General features: G+C 39.1%; 3 protein-coding genes across 3 annotated transcripts in view; 2 read left to right on the plus strand and 1 right to left on the minus strand.

Moving 5' to 3' along the window:
- The first annotated feature begins 1,423 nt into the window (after positions 1–1,423).
- Positions 1,424–16,605, plus strand: part of LOC125885198 (gamma-crystallin S-1-like) — a 29,167-nt gene continuing 13,985 nt past the window's right edge. Inside the window, exons 1-3 of the mRNA XM_049570733.1 lie at positions 1,424–1,582; positions 3,816–3,942; positions 5,181–5,297. Of these exons, the coding sequence (XP_049426690.1) occupies positions 5,277–5,297 (21 nt within the window). The 5' untranslated portion in view covers positions 1,424–1,582; positions 3,816–3,942; positions 5,181–5,276. The remainder of the gene's footprint in view (positions 1,583–3,815; positions 3,943–5,180; positions 5,298–16,605) is intronic.
- Positions 11,157–12,562, plus strand: LOC125885199 (gamma-crystallin M2-like). Its single transcript, XM_049570737.1, has 3 exons — positions 11,157–11,253; positions 11,356–11,598; positions 12,232–12,562. The coding sequence occupies exons 1-3, from the start codon at positions 11,245–11,247 to the stop codon at positions 12,505–12,507; spliced, it is 528 nt and encodes a 175-aa protein (XP_049426694.1). The 5' UTR covers positions 11,157–11,244; the 3' UTR covers positions 12,508–12,562.
- Positions 12,844–13,719, minus strand: LOC125885203 (gamma-crystallin M2-like). The gene is made up of 3 exons (XM_049570740.1): positions 13,697–13,719; positions 13,281–13,523; positions 12,844–13,195 (listed from the first exon to the last, which is right to left on the minus strand). Exons 1-3 carry the CDS (start codon positions 13,703–13,705, stop codon positions 12,926–12,928), a joined length of 522 nt encoding a protein of 173 aa, XP_049426697.1. The 5' UTR covers positions 13,706–13,719; the 3' UTR covers positions 12,844–12,925.

Raw genomic sequence — 16,605 nt, forward strand, 5'->3', positions numbered from 1 at the left:
AAACTCAACCTCTAGGTGCGTGGGTGACTGCTAATGCTGCTCATATCTTTCTCCTTGAAAGGGAAATCAGTGTTACAAAAATAAAAAGAAGGGGAAAGACTTTGTAAAAAAAAAAAAAAAAAGAAAGAAAGAAAAATAAAAAGGTGCGTGAAAAGACATGGATCAAGAGAGGAAGGACCAGGGGCCCACAGAGACCAGCATTCGGAGCTGCACCCCTGCTTATGCCCTTGTTTATTGAAAAAATGTTTACTATAATGGACCTTTGTCACAGCAGACATTTCGACTTGTTATAGTGAGAAAAGCACAGATGAAACTGATTTAATTAATGATGGCTCATTTCCATTAAGTGTGCTGGTAAGCTATTCCAGTGAGCCAGCCTACCAAGTCCTCCCGTAAATGGAATGGAGCTTACTATTAATGTCATTAAATACACCTGTGCTTTCCCTACGGTGACATGTCAAAATGTCTGCTGTGAAAAAGGTCAATTTTAAGTTCAAATGTCTCCAGGATTTATATTTTCTTCAAGGCTATGGTGCATATTGAAACAGTGAAGGAAACATCCATGAGGCTGCATTTGCTGTGCTTTTGAATGGTGTCAACATACTTTACAAAAATTGTAATAACAAACATATTCGTCAGATTATTCAAAACAAAACTAAATCACCCCAAGAGGGAAATTTTACTGGAATTCACATTGGAAGAGATTAACTTGCAAAAAACATAGCTTTTACTTCTAAGTTTTGTATTTTGAACAAAGTTCATTTCAAAATCTTGCATAAAATCTATCCAGTGAATTCTATAATTTCCAGATATGTTATCAACATTCGATAACTCTTGTATGTTTCGTGCACACACTGTTGAAATATCAGTTCAGTTTTTCTTTGAGTGTAGAATAACATTGAAGTTCCAATGTCAATGTCATTCATTGTTTCACTCTTAAAGATATATTCTGTTACTGTGATGATATGAGTAACAAGTCTCTGAACTATGTTGGTAATATATCTTACTGGTTAAATTCCTTATTTATAAACACAAATGTTTAGGTTCACAGCCCTCTTTTTAATTTTCAGTGCTGAACTCTGTTGCTTTTACAAACAACAGTAAAAGTAACAGTTTTTTTTTTTTTAACATTAAAAAACATATTTGATGAAACCCCCTGGTGTTTATTTTCCAATGTCCATTCTATATTTTATTTATTATAGGATTTCTAAATGTTTATGTAGCCTATTGATATTATTATTATGTATTATCTAATATATTATCAATTATATATTATATCTCAGCCTTAAAAAGTGTCATTTATCTCATTGCAATTGATAATATCAGCTCTCCTGTATTGTTGTATTCTTGTTTTATACCTTGTACATTGTATTGTTAAATAAAGTTTAATTTAAAAAAAAAAAACATCTCAGGTGGAGTTTGATTGACAGCAAAGGCTGCTGGTGCAGTGTTGTTAGCCAAACCATTAGCGAGATTTTATCAGGCCATGATTAATTTGAGATTATAACAAGCATAGTAGAGTCTTTCAGAGGCTGACGTGAACCTGATGGATGTGACTGGAGAGGTGGAGAACCAAGACGCGGTGAGTGAACTGCCCTTGGCGTTACCGCCTAGCTGGGAAATCGTTTCCTGTTAGGTAGCATAATGCTATGCTAATTCAGTAACGGTATGTCAGTGTCACATTTAATGTTATCATATGTTCATTGATAAATTGGTTCATTATGGACTGTTTTTCTGTTTCCTGCAAGCTCAGTATACTAGAATTAACCAAGAAAAAAATGCTAACATTAACGTAGCTTGTGTAATGCTAAGCGGTTCACCCTGCTAGCTTAATAACTAGCTAAATTAGCTAAGTAACATTAGCTAACTATGTGGGAGCTAATTGTTGGTGGAAGAAATCATTCTCTCTCAGTCAGCGTTTGAAAACAGCGGAAATTTTTGGCTGTTAAACATTCAAGGCCATAAACTGTCATCGTTAATGTCAGAGCTAGCTTGCTAATAGACTACAGACGTATGTTTTCTCAAGTGAAATCATGTCACAGTACAATTAACAGTTGGCAATAATGACGTCATAGTGGCGCCCACTGGGGACATTTTCATTTTCATGAAACTCAACTTTGGCCATGTTACAAGAGTTACTGTTGTGATTCGTTATATATTTTATCCACTGGCTGCAGGTGCATCAGTCTAGCCTGACAGGGGTTTGTTGTTGTTGTTGTTGTTGTTGTTTTAACTCGTTTTTCAAATTCAGCATCATACATTAAAACATAAAAGTATACACTATCATCTTCAGCATCCCCCCACTCCCACATCCCCCGACTCCCACATTCAGCTCACTTGACTTTCCTGCACTTCATGACTGAAAAAGGTTAAAGTAAAATAAATAATAGAGGCAAATAATAATGCTAAAATAATACTAATAAATCAAAAGGGAAAATAAAATTACATATAAAATGGTACAGTAAGAGTAGACTTATAGTAGTAAACAAGACTGACTTTAAAGACTAAAGACCCTACTGTTTATTATTTTGTTTGTTGGACTTCAGTGAGTGATTAAAAGGTCGGCAATAAGTGTTGTTCGTTAAAAAGTCTGCATTGGTACATAAAGATGGGATTTTCTTCAACTACTAAATCCTGTTGCTTGGTAGGGGTGAAACAGTTCAGTCTGGGTCAGTAAATCGATTCAGTGATCAGTGAGCCAATGTTATTGATGCTAAGTAATAATATTGGTACATATAGACATGTTTATATAAATTGCCAGGACACACCTGTGTCACCATTTCTGTCCAGGCACACTTCCTTCCTAAACATTCAAACTAAGGATAGACCGATACATTGGCCGGCCGATATATCGGGCCGATATTTGAGTTTTTTACTTGTATCGGCATCAGCCGATACACGTGTGGGTTCGCGGATTTATTTTTCCCTGGCATGATTTACAGACAGGCATCCACGGGCAGCTCTGTGTTGCCGGAAGACCCTGCAGCGCACATGCAGCGAATCCTACTGTGTACAGTAGTTGTTGTTTTATTTATGCTTCAGCTTAAATATTTGTATTTGTTTATTTTATAAAGACATTACTGGAAGATTTAAGAGCACTGAACTCTTTTTTTATTTGAATGTATAATAATAATGATAATATTCTACCTGTTCTACCTCAACTTTCCATCTTGTTTTAGTGTTTTTTACTGTTCAATAAATGTTTCTTATTTTAAACTTGAGACCTGTAATATTTGTTATTATTGTGTCATTTTTTGACGTAAATTGAGGGAGCAAAAGCAGTATCGGCCCCAAATATCAGCTCAAGAAAATCGGCAGTCCATAATTGGTCGTCGGCTAAGGGTGATGGAAAAAAATCGGTATCTGCATTGGCCCTAAAAAATCCATATCGGTCTATCCCTAATTCAAACTGTGATAGTGGCCCAGCACCCAACAGAAAATGGCAAGCAGCCAAGAGAAAGACAGAGGATATACAGCCAAGAGAAAGACAGAGGATATACTGATATTGTCTCATATTGATTGCAGACCAATGCATTGAATCCAGTTGAAATTCAGTCGTAGTAGACTTTGTGATATCAGCAAATATCGGATCACTGTCCTCAGAATTGATATAATTTAGTATCACAATGAAACTTGTGATTTAGGCTACACCTCTAGTACTTGGCTACTTCCTGTTGGGAAAGACCTTTAACCCACATTAAAAACACCAGATCCAATCTGAGTAAAGTCAATACACACCGTCCTACAAGGTGATATGTTTGTTACTGTCCTGAAATAGGCCAGAATACCTTGTCATATTTTCTTCCTGTTCTCAGTACAGCAGCAGCTCCCCAACCCCTGGTGTGTTACCTCAGGAGAACCATGATGACAGCCTGACCTATCACACCCCTGCCCCAACACTGTTTCCCCAGCCAGATTTTTGTCAGGGGAATCGGTTACAAGGTGAGAGTTGCAAACTTCCTCTGGCAGAGTAGCTGGTATGTTTGGTCTTGTGTGTCTTACTGTAGAAGAGCAGACACTAGAGAGCAGCAAAAAGCCTGTAAATAATCAATGGTCAGGATGAGATTGTGAGCTGAGACTTAATATTTTCATAGGAGGCCAACTATTACTTCGCCATATTTCTCCAGAAATGGCTTTTAGACTGGTCATACATAAAACACTCAGCTTCCAGATATTTACAGTTTAGTAATCAAATAGAATATCCACCAGTGTGCTGTGTCTTTGCCCATCTCCTCTCATTTCCCATCAGCTCTTTACTGGCTAATAAAGGCCCCTCCACACTTTGTGACTCTGTCCTGTTGCTTCATAATTTAAACACTGACTTTACATTTTGTCTAAAATCTGTAGTGAAATGTTCCCAAAAATAGCACTGGTATTACAACCATTGATGTGATGCCAGTGTGGTGATCACACAGGCTTTAACAACTTGCATGCAGATCAGTGTTGCACAGATGCCCCCTGGTGGTTGGTGGTGCACATAACTACTGACTGACTGTAAAACTATCTGAATTGATTCCTTCCAAACCAAATTGTTAACCACTGTACCTTTTTCGGAGAGATAGCAGTTCAGTTGTGTGTGTGTGTGTGTGTGTGTGTGTGTGTTAATTAGAGCGACCTGCAACACATCTATTCTCAATACTGTGCTGTAAAAAATATGGGGATTGTGATAGATCACTCAGGAAAGACAAAGGGGTGAGTTAAAGGATAACTTTGGCAGTTATCAACCTGGATACTATTTCCCCATGTAAACTGATCGAAGAGACTGATGCGGGCAACAATTTTTGAAACTGGTCCAGTATTGAGCGAGCTAGCAGCGGCCGGCAGCTGCACAATGAGCTGCAATGAAAGCGCACAGGGCAACTGAACACTATCATTGTATGTCCATTGAAAGTGGTTATTTTTGACACAGAGCGGCTCATGTTGTTATTATAAGTCTCTGAAGTATCTCTTTATCTTTCACTCGTTTGTTATTGCCTCCTTAAGCAGAAGTCTCGTTCTTAAACATCAGGAGATGTGTGTGAGATTTGGAGTTTACTAACCTGAGTAGTTGACAGAAAATATATTTTGGTGATGTGTAAGAGATTTTCAATATCATTGATGATAAAAATGATATTTGCCACATTTTTGCAGCATTTTTAATTGGCCAGTTGATCAGCTGTTGTCAATGTTTTGTTGCACAGTTGCCAGTGCTCTCCAGACCAGTCGTCTACTCCCAGCTGTCAGAATATTTATACCAGCCCGCTGATGGAGGCAACTTCCAGCTCCCTCTGCCAGTCATGGAAGACATCACACCAGAGGTACAGATAAGCCTGTGCATTTGTTTAACTGTGAATCTGAATCTGCCCCCACGAGGGATTGTTTGGTAAAAGATTCGCTCTTTTAAGTGGTTGAAAAATATAAGGCTTGTTGAATGTATAAGTTTGATTGGCGGAGAGAAGGGTGCTCTGATTAAGTGTGTTGGGGCTGATCAGCTATCACTAGAACCAGTATCAGCTTCATGCTTCTTCTATTTTATTTTTATTTATTTATTTATTTTTAATCTCATGTAACTTGTTACATTTAGTTTAATTTCAGTGTGAATTTTAGTGTGGTGTAGAGTTCAATATGCAATCATTAATAATAATTTACTTATTTATTTAGCAATATAAATAAATATTCATTCATTTCTTTGCGGTTTAAAAACATTTTTATATGAGGTTTGCTGAGAAGCTGCTCAAACTGTTTGATGTACACATAAAAATTGGAAATAGTTTCACTGTATGTCACTGTAATTGTGGTTGGATCTGGCCCTGGTCTTGACAGTAGTGCAGACAAAGGACAAATACACCAAATGGTGGTCCACTGAATCTTAGTGTCATCATCTTCTCCACAGAATCAGTTGTTTTCACACCAAAAGTACCGCTGATACAGCCACCACAAGGACTACTTCCACCTGCCAGAAACAACAGAGCCACAAAACGCCACTGTGCTTGACACTCACCAACCTCTCAAGTAGGCTAAACCCACTCACAGCTTATTCAGGGGAAGAGTCCACACACAGCACCAAATCATCTCTTGCAAGTTCAGTTCCTCGTCATCCTCCTCATCCTCCTCCATATACTCAGTACACGTATAATAAGATGATTGAGCTTTACATTGCAGTGGCTCATATTGCTTACTGTACAAAACATTATTTACAGATGTTGTACTTAATTCCTCTTCAGTTAACAAACTTTTTTTAAAAGGGTACTGAAGTGATGTATTTCCACAAAGATTGGGAACTCACAAGAGATAGATTTTTAAAAAAGAAAGGTAAAAATCAAACCTGCAGAGACTGAGATATACTGAATTTTTATTGCTACAGAAATGATCGATACATTTCCCATAATGCAGCATGATAACATCTCTTGAGCAAACACCCCATTGCATTTTAAAGTAAATGCCTACATGCTGAGGATATTGACTGCAATATTACTATCTCACCGTGTTCTGCTGTAACATTGTGATGCAGATGATACTTGTTCACAGTGTGCAGTGTAACCCTTACATTAGTGAGCGTTGAAGTTATCTGAAGCATATGAAAGACTTAACATAACCAAAGCAGATCCATTTATGTAGGAATCCTATGGTATAATAAGCATGAATGGTCTATAATGTGCCAGTCAAAGACTGGACAACTATTAAATATCTTTTACTTATTGGTAACCTTATTAAAACATACCACCACAGCAGTTAACTCTTTTTACACAATTTTTGAATGAAACAAATATATATATAAAATTCTGCTTTTTCACATTGTTTGAATGAAAATAGAAATATAAAAGTGAAAAATAAAATCCTGCGTTTTTTTTTAACACATTTTTTGAATGAAAAATATAAATATAAATTTCTGCTTAAACAGTTTTACTCAATTAAAATAAAAAGTATAGTGCAGCTGGCCAGCTTTAAAGCCTGCTCAGATTCAGTTTTACTAGGAACTTACTTAGCTTTCCCACTTTGTTAAAGTGCAGTAAACAAAAAATGCTTATATCTAAAGTGCAGCTTAAACAATTTTACTCAACTCCAATGGCGTTGATTATTTCTTTAGCGCGATGGTCAGGGAAACGCTCTTTCTTTTTAAACGACGACGATATCATAGTTTGCACCAGATATTGCTTTTTCTAGTCGTGCTGGTTAACGTTCAAACTCAGGTGGTGTCGCTTTAGATGTGTTAGCATGTTAGACGTGTTTCCAAGTACATACCCGACCGCTGTTCTGCAGTGTCGGCACACTGCTTTTGTCTTGTCAACTTGTTTATTTCCATCTTTGTATTTTACCCTGAAACCAAAGTGTTTGTTATGTTTTGCGGGTGGGTCTTCAGGTTCGTCAGGCTCACTTGCCATGTTGTCAAAATGTGAGAATGCGCTGCACAAAGTGAAGGCGGAGATTTACGGGACTCGGTGTGTCACTCAATTATGTCCGTCGAGGAACTAGATATTTCAAATGGTTCGGCTCGCAACAACGGAATTAAAATAAAACAAAATAAAATAAAATAATATCTTGCGCCCAATAATTTGGTACAGGGTCGTGCCGAACCGAAAGTCGCGTACCAAACGGTTCGACACAAATACATGTACCGTTACGGCCCTAGTATCAATACGTCAGTATGAGCTGCACTTTTTCGCTCTCTTTTATTGATAATTTTTTATCACAGTCATTCTGCTCTTGTCTGCAACTAACGAAGAAGAGTCGTCATGGTAATGATACAGCCTTTTTATATTTATCTGAAAACGTATATCCCCTCAATGTCAACTTACCCTTAGTCTCGAAAATAGTATTGAATATCGATATTTTTCAAGATATTTTATCCAAGTTAGAGATTCCGGTGTCATGACAAAGCACATCACTATTCTAGACACCTCATCTACACTGTGTATCTGTATCTCAAAAACTCAAATAGACTTTAAATTGGCTGCTGATTTAACTTTAAATTGAGTTGGGGCAGATATCGCCCATGCTGATTTTATACAAAATATCTTAATTTCTTGTCTCATTTTCTCATGGACTCTGGGGCCCCTGATAACACCTCACGTTGGGCGCAGAGACAGGAAATGATATTCAATCATATTCAAGGGCTGATGAGCTGATGAAGTGCTGTACATTTGCTATTGTATAGTGTAGCATAACTGGTCAGCCCACATAATCAAAGCAATATATATATACACACACATTTATTATGATATATTGATCTGCAAATTCTTGTGGTTCTGTCCTGTGAAAATGTCACATGACAGAATAGAATATACTGTCAGTGCTTTTTTAACTCTGTCTAATTGAATTTTAATGCCACATCTTTCAAAGCTGGCTTCATATAAAAGTGTTTTTATGGCTGCAGTTCAAGACCAGAGAGAGCTCACATAGAGCAAACACTGACAAGGCACATAACATATTTCTCACCCTATCTGGGATACATAAGATGCCAGTATACCAAATGATTTGCTTTTAGTAGCTTCGGTGCCAGATGGGTTATCTATGGGCTTTTCTAAAAGTTGATTTACAGATGTGCGTTGTAAAATTAAAGTAGCTTAGGCTGCAAATGCTGTGTAGAAGTCTCCATAAAGCTACACATATATTAGTAAAGGCTAAATCATCAGAAAAGTTAGCCTCTTTCTGTGAGTGATGAGTTGAACTGAAGTTAACAACACTAAGACTCCATGCTAACAGACTCCAGCTACTTAGATGACAGTGCGCAGTCGCAGCGACCCGGAGAATTAGGACTGGATATAAATTTGTGTGTATGTGACAGTGAGAATGATGTGTTGGTGCATATGTAACATTTATATGCTGTTAATTGAATTGAAGCTAAAGCTAAGTGCTTCAAGCTAAATGCTACTATAAAGATGTCAATGTCAAGCATGTTTGTCATCTAAGTTTAACATGCTAACATTGCTATTTAGCAGTAGCCGCAAAGTACAGCCGAGGCTTCTTGGAATATCATTAGTTTTGCAGGTATCTGGGGCCTCATTTATGAAAGAGTGCTTAGGATTCATACTAAAAGTCGACGTGCGCCCAAAAGCTGAAAATGGCGTGCGCCAAAAAATAATCTGATTTATAAAACCGTGTGCACGCACACCTGCACACAATGTTCTCTTTATAAATCACAGACCTCCTGGAGTTGTGCGCACCCAGATCAACCTCATATTCCGCCCTCTACACGCCCTAGTTCAACCATAAATGGTCATGCAGATCACCTCATGAATGCGATCTGCATATAAATAAGCCGGCATGCGAGTGTTCTCTCGTTGTGAGTCACGGCGACAGGTGTGAGAAACGAACCAAAAAACAGAATTTCTCCGAGACTGAGCTAGAGACCCTTTAACGGGAGGTGGAGGACTGAAGAAAGATTTTATTTGGTGGCCACAGCAGCGGGATCACTAATAAAAGAAAGCAAAAATAAGTGGCAACACATCAGCGCTGCTGATGCTGTCAGCTCTGTCTGTGGGACTGCACGGACAGTGCCATCTTGCGCAATTTCGCACGAGGGTCACCGCAGTATTTATATGTTTATGGCAATTAGTCTGATCAGACTCCCGGCCTGAATTACAGCATGAACCAGTGGTATCCCTGTCCCAAAATACAACGTGTAATGTGAAATACAATTCAAAGATGAAAGTGTAATGGGCAAACACGTTTCTGTCGGTTTTGTCATGAACAGCACATGTCTAAGTAGGGCTGATGAAATGAGTGCAGTGGTTGTGCTTAATGGCTGTATTTCGAGACATGATAAATGCACTGGAAATATTTAGCTAAATAAATAAATATATTCCATGCAGTGGCGCCATCCTGTCCCCCTCCTGCGCTCACAGAGTGGACAATGAGATGTTAGAGGCAGTGCGGATTAAATACGTATTTAGAAAGAATTTCAATTCAGGATTTGAGTTTGTTTTACAAAGTTTTTATGAAACAATTATCACTCACTCCAAACGCAAAATAAGGCTGCTGGATTTAATTTCAGTGATAACGTGGATCTAAGGTGGATGTAGCGTGACATTAAATTTGTGTGAGACATCAATGAAAATCTGACTCCACTTCTCCACCCCGCCGTCTGTGTCGCCACTTCCCAGTGTCTTCCAAAATGTGCGCACACATGACTCAGAGTTTGCTTACAGCTGCGCACATTCTCCCACCAAGTTTATTTTTATAAATCACAACCTTTGCGTGGTAAGTGGCATATGCCACTTTCAAGCCCCGTTTTGTGCGTAAGCAAGCTTTATAAATGAGTAATTTTGACCTGATGATGGCAGCAGATGAGATTTAATTGTCATGTAACAACACCTTATGTTCATCAGTTCATTGTAGAAAAAAAGTATTGGTATAAGTAAACTTAACAAGCAGCAAGCTTGGGGGCTGAAAAATGAAACCAATGCTGAAATGCCAAAAACTGCAGTTCTCTGAATGGCCACCATGTTTAAATGCCCAACTTTACAGCAGACATTAACGTGTACAACCTGGTACAAAAAACTATTTTGTTCTGTGAAGATAATTTTTCCTTTCATGACAACTATACAGGGGGTACATTTTACATAAATCATGCATTTATATGTTATTAAGGCAAAATTTTCCACGATTATGGGCACTGACACATTTATTGGCAAGTCGCTACCACAGCAGCAGCATTGGTTTGGTGACCTATCCATGGTGTAACCCCAGATTCACAGAGTAAAGGTGTAGCTGCAGCTTTTGCTATTACAGTGTGTTTTCAGTTCATAAAAAATAATTGTAGCGTTTTGTCATTGTTGTCATCATTGTCATTATTTGATTGATTATTGGTTATTTTATCTGAAAGAATTCTAAATGGCAATAAGTAGCAGCGCCTTTAGTTTTTGTGTACCATTAATACATAATACAACGTCAATACATGGTCGTAAGGGTGAAGAGGGGGTTGTGCTTCTGGACAGTAAAAGGCTTGTTCTGTCTCTGGTGTATAACATTAGGAACCTTTTTGAATGAAAAGGACACAAATAACGCTTGTTGTTTTGCTGATACTGTAAGCGGTGACCCCTGGGTCACTAGCACACTGTGGTGTTTTGATGAACATGTGAAAACTGGACAACAATAACTCATCATCACACTGTGGTCCGTCGCTATACATAACCAGATCTGTGTTATAAAACCTATTTGGATGACAATACTTTATGCTGTGCCATCACACAGCTACTTAATATAAAAGGACAGCGGCGTGGAGAGTGTCTATTGAGCGCCAGTCTGGCCCCCACTAATGTAACAATGGGAAAGGTAAGCTCATTATGTGTTACTGAAAATACAGAATTCAAGCATGTTAGATGGTTTTAACAGTGGGAGTTGATCATTAATCGGTGCTTCAACAAACATTTACAGATCATATTCTACGAGGACAGAAATTTCCAGGGTCGGCACCATGAGTGCGTGAGCGACTGTGCTGACCTGCACGCCTACTTCAACCGCTGCAACTCCATCCGGGTGGAGAGCGGCTGTTTCATGGTGTATGAAAGACCCCACTATCTGGGCCACCAGTACTTCCTTCGCAGGGGGGAGTACTCCGACAACCAGCGCATGATTGGCATCAACGACTGCATCCGCTCCTGCCGCATGATTCCCATGGTAAGCCTAAAGACTGTATGAAAGAGGTATCAAGGCAGTTAATTAGAATGAAGTTAGTGATCTGTGTGTGCACACTGATCAGAGGTCAAGGAAAGAAAACCAAAGGGTAAAACAGAAAAAACAAAAGCAAAGCAATCAAACACAAGCTTAACATTTGGTCTGACCTGTATTTTAATGCTTAGCTCAAGGAAGAATATGTGACAACGTTGTACAACTAAAAGAAATAGACTTCTGTGGATATGTACGTAGGTTTACATAAACATACTGAGTGTCTACATACTATATCTGTCAGTTCAGACACAAAACTTTAGCAAAATTGAACAGTAGCTAATATTTCCTTTTAAGATTGTAAAAACCAAGCTACTATAATCTGAATCTGAAAACAGTTTTGCCTTAGCTAGACAAAACTTTCTCTTGAGATTCGTTTAAAGGACTTTTGGGGGGGAAAAATCCTCAATAAATGATGTATGAATGAATTTCTTCATCAAAAACATTCTACTAGATGGAGATCAATACTTAAAGACTATTCATGGTTTGTTTTTTTATCTTCACAATCACCAGAAAAGTACTACTGTACTTAATGGCCCGTAAGTGAGACAAAAACTGTCTGACTCATGAATGTTCTTCCTGCAGCACCGTGGTTCCTACAGAATAAGATTGTATGAGCGTCCAGATATGGGCGGCCAAATGCAGGAGGTGAGCGACGACTGCCCTAACGTCCAGGACCGCCTGCGTATGTCTGACATTAACTCATGCAATGTGGTTGACGGCCACTGGCTGATGTATGACCAGCCCAACTACAGGGGAAGACCCTACTACCTGAGACCCGGCGAATACCGCAGATACAGTGACTGGGGCGGCGCCAGTCCAAGGATCGGCTCACTCAGGCGAATCACTGACTTCAACTAGAAGTCTTTTGAACCTTCTTCCTCTCTCTGTTCTCAATAAACACTCTGGGCTTTAACTGTGTGCATGCGTCTCTTTTTTTAAAAGATGTGAAGATGGTATGTCTCCACCATGTTTGTTTTTTTAGCATGAGTTTTAGTCCCTTTCCTGAAATATTTGATCCACTCATGAAATTTTAGTATGGCTTACAACAGTTTAGTTGTGGACCATTGGTCTTAGCCTTTTCATGCTATTTTCTCTACTTAAAAAAAGCAATTATACATAATGTACTGCCTCAGCAAACCTTTCAATCCCCCGACCCCTTAAACTCAAAGAGCTCAAAGAAAACAAAAGCAGCAGTTGACAGAATACTGTTATTGGATAAATTTATTGACTTTATTGACAGTACTTCACATAAACAGTTTCTGTACATGAGCTGTTCTTACACAGTGATACGTCTGATGGATCCCACCCTAGGACTCATGCTTCCCCACTCATTAAATCTCCTGTATTCACCAGGGCGCACCAGGTACTGGCGTCCCCTGTAATTGGGATGCTCATAGAAGATCCAGTGGCCGTCCCTCACGTTGCAGGAATAGATGTCATTGAAGTGGAAGCGTTCGTATAGGGAGGGAAGGTCATCGGTCAGCTCCATCATCTGTCCTCCGAACTCTGGGCGCTCATAGATCATCATTTTGTGAGAGCCTTGGTGCTGCAGAAAAGACAAGGTGATTTATAAGCCTCTAGGTCACTGAAGGGTTATCAAAAGAAAACACTTTTTGTGAGGTGAAGCCTACCATAGGGATCATACGGCAGGATCGCACACAGTCGTTAAATCCCATCCAGCGCTGGTAGTCTGGATAGTCACCCTTCCTCAGGAAGTACTGGTAGCCCATGTAGCTGGGCCTCTCATACACCATCCAATCACCACTGTCCACTCTAATGGAGTTGCAGCGGCTGAAGTGGGAATGCAGGTCAGAGCATTCGCTGCTGCACTCATAGGAGCGACCCTGGAAGTTCCTGTCCTCGTAGAAGATTATCTGTAAAGATCAATCAAAGGAATTTCAAAAATAAAAATGAAATTGCTTCTAATGAGGAAAAGCGTGCATACTATACCACATAAAAGAAAGCTTCCAGTTCACCGGCTGCGGCTGAACAATCCACGCAGATATGCAGAAGCACAAAAGGTACACAGAAAAACAAGCAGCCTTACCTTACCCATTGTGCCAGCTAACCTTCGTCACACTGTAGAAGCAGCCGTGTGCTCCGTGCTGCCTTTATAACCCATGGATGACCTGTGTCATTGTGATTCAGAACAATGACATTGCTCGTCAGCTCTTTCTCAGAGAACAATATTTTGCTTTGTTATGTGTGGTCGATCAAGCAAATCAGCTTTTCTGAACAGAGGCCTCCCTTTGAATTTGCTCTGAGAGATGATAGAAACACTTGTGGATTCAACAAATAAACCAAAAGTAAATCTCCAAACATACATATAAAGTGGAGTGGACTCTTATTATGCAAGATTATGAAAAACACATGAAAGCATGTATTTGTTTGTAAAAAGTTTATTTTTCTATCTCTTAATTTACATATCTAACATATGTCATCTGACATTAGAACATACACACATGTAAAATCCAATGCAGATGATTGTGGCACAGTACATACTGTAGACTGTATGGAGGCTGTAGTGACCATGTCTGTTTTAGAAAGCACAACATTTAACAACTTAACATTTTAAACGCTGGAGTGAGAATTCATCATCGCTTGAGGTGAGCACAACCACTGCTTTGCCTCCGTAAACAGCTGCAGCTTTTATATGATTTACAATTCAGAGAGTTTTATTCATGTCAGCACAACAACTTGTTTTATGTAGTCACTGGTTCTGTCAGTTCTGCTTTTGTTGGCTTTCAATCCCCCCGTATTGTGATCATCACTATGGACTAAGCTCTAGAACGGCCTTTCAGTGCAGCCTGCACGTGACCTTTTTTTTCTTTTTTGTACTGTAGAGCTGCTCAACTTGGAGCAGTGACAACATCAAGTGTTTAGTAGTTGTTGAACACACATTCATGGGGTGTAGATATCGGGAGGGTGGCAGGGCACATGTCCCCCTCAGTATTTAGAACATGTGCATTTGTCCCTCCCAGTAAACCATGAAAGTAGCAGAGGACTTGTATTTTGACAAAATTAAAGACATTTACACCATAAATTGATGTGGAAAAAGGCACAAATCGGTGATGAAAATTCACCAGAATGCAGGAAAGTTAGTGTTTGATGCTTGAAATTTTCTGGCTGAGGACCCCCAAACATCCGTTTCATGTGTCCCCCCAAAGTTGAAACAAACCCTATGCCCTTGTGCACATGTATCAAGCTAATTAATTAAGTTATTTATAGTAAAAGGCTTTGAAAATATCAGTGTAGTATCTGCCCTGAAGTACATCTGAAAATCTCGGGTCCTCTAACATTTAAAAGTAGTTTTTACTTTATTTATTTACTTTATTTACATACATGTACAGATAGACCCATGTATGTCTGCTGTGCAGTGTGCACCTGAACTTTAAACTTTATGTGCAACTGCCTAAGCTTTAGTGAGATTAATAATTCTTAATTCAAGGTTTCATCAATGAGTCGGCAAACAGCCTAAAAAATTAAGGTTGCCTTCCTCTGGTTAGGCAAGCTGCACAGCAGTGCAGACGCCTGCCTGGTGGCAGCCATTTAAAGGCTCTGTGTCATCCGGTTCTCATTCCTAGGTTGTCAAATACTGATGCTTCATCATGCCCCTCTGTGTCTGATAGCGACTCACAGGGCACCTTTTAATATATTTTTGTGACATATAGCCAAAACCCATTGTAACAGTGTTGTGAAACAGTTGAGGCTAGGTTTAAGCAACAAAACAGCTCGGTTAAGTTTAGAAAAAAGATCATGCTTTGGGTTGAAATGAGTACGTTTGTTAAGTAATTTAATATGACAAAGTGCGTGATGATCATACGTAAATTCATTTCAAACATTACATTTAAACAGCACCTCTCCTGGATGGATTTTCTTGCTCTTTATATAACATCAGTAGCTCTCAGTGTCACATATTGCAGTAGAGAGTTAGTTGAAAGCCCAATTCATCTCCTAAAGATGCTAAAGGCTCATTTGGCTCCAGTATCACACACCAAGGGTCATGACAAAGCGTCTGTATTTAACAACCTGGGAATGAGAAAGGGCTGCTTCTGTAGGACATGGTGGGGTCCTGTAAAAAGAGGTGAGCTTTATGAAGCATTAGCTAATCTTGCAGAGAGATCAGATAAAACATTAGCTGATATGAGTTCTTGGTCTTTCATGTTTTTCCATCAACAACTAGCTGGAGGCTTGTTGATATAACAATTTAAACTAGCCTGAAGCCTAAGGTAGCCGCTGTTGTGCTCCCCTTCAGTTGTTCAGATGGATCCATATAACTGCCTTAAGACTAAATTGAGCTTGGCCTTCTTAACGTAGTAGTGTTTATGTTTGTATTTTTGAGACAAAGCCAAGTCTGAAAGCAATTCTAAGGCCATGTTGTTTGCCTTACAGTGTTAGCTTCATCTTTTCCTTTCTACTTTGTCTTGGTCAGCTGATGTTATATGAGCACACCCAGAGGTTTGCACAGAAGTATTCAGGCTCCTTCCCTTCCCTTCTTCTTCTAACGACCATTCATAGTTTTACTAAAGTGTTATTTGTGGAAATATACTGAACAAAAATTCATGTGCAACACTTTTGTTTTTGCTCCTTTTTTTTTTTTTTTTTTTTTTAACAATTTTAAGTTAAAGATCTAAGACATTTTTCATGCTCTCAATAGATAACGACTCCACCAGAGCTGTTGTCCATGAACTGAATGTTCATTTTACTACCATTAGACGTCTCCACTGTCATTTATGTGAATTTGGGAGTCCATCTAACCAGCCTCACAATTGCACACCATGAGTGACCACACTAGCCTGGGACCTCTACATCCAGTGTCTTCACCTGGGAGATCATCCGAGACCAGCCACCTAAACAACTGATGCAACAGTTTATTTGCACAACCGAAGAATTTCTGCACAATCCATCAGAAACTATCACAGGGAAGCTCATCTGCGTGCTCATCGTCCTCACCAG

Source organism: Epinephelus fuscoguttatus, linkage group LG24 (genome assembly GCF_011397635.1).
Source record: "Epinephelus fuscoguttatus linkage group LG24, E.fuscoguttatus.final_Chr_v1".
Taxonomy (NCBI): Eukaryota; Metazoa; Chordata; class Actinopteri; order Perciformes; family Serranidae; genus Epinephelus; species Epinephelus fuscoguttatus.

Excerpts from the sequence above, each read along its gene's own strand:
- LOC125885199 (XM_049570737.1), top strand. Across the intron at positions 11,599-12,231 it reads CCTGCCGCATGATTCCCATG|CACCGTGGTTCCTACAGAAT; the intron begins GTAAGCCTAAAG and ends TTCTTCCTGCAG.
- LOC125885203 (XM_049570740.1), bottom strand. Across the intron at positions 13,196-13,280 it reads CCTGCCGTATGATCCCTATG|CACCAAGGCTCTCACAAAAT; the intron begins GTAGGCTTCACC and ends TCTTTTCTGCAG.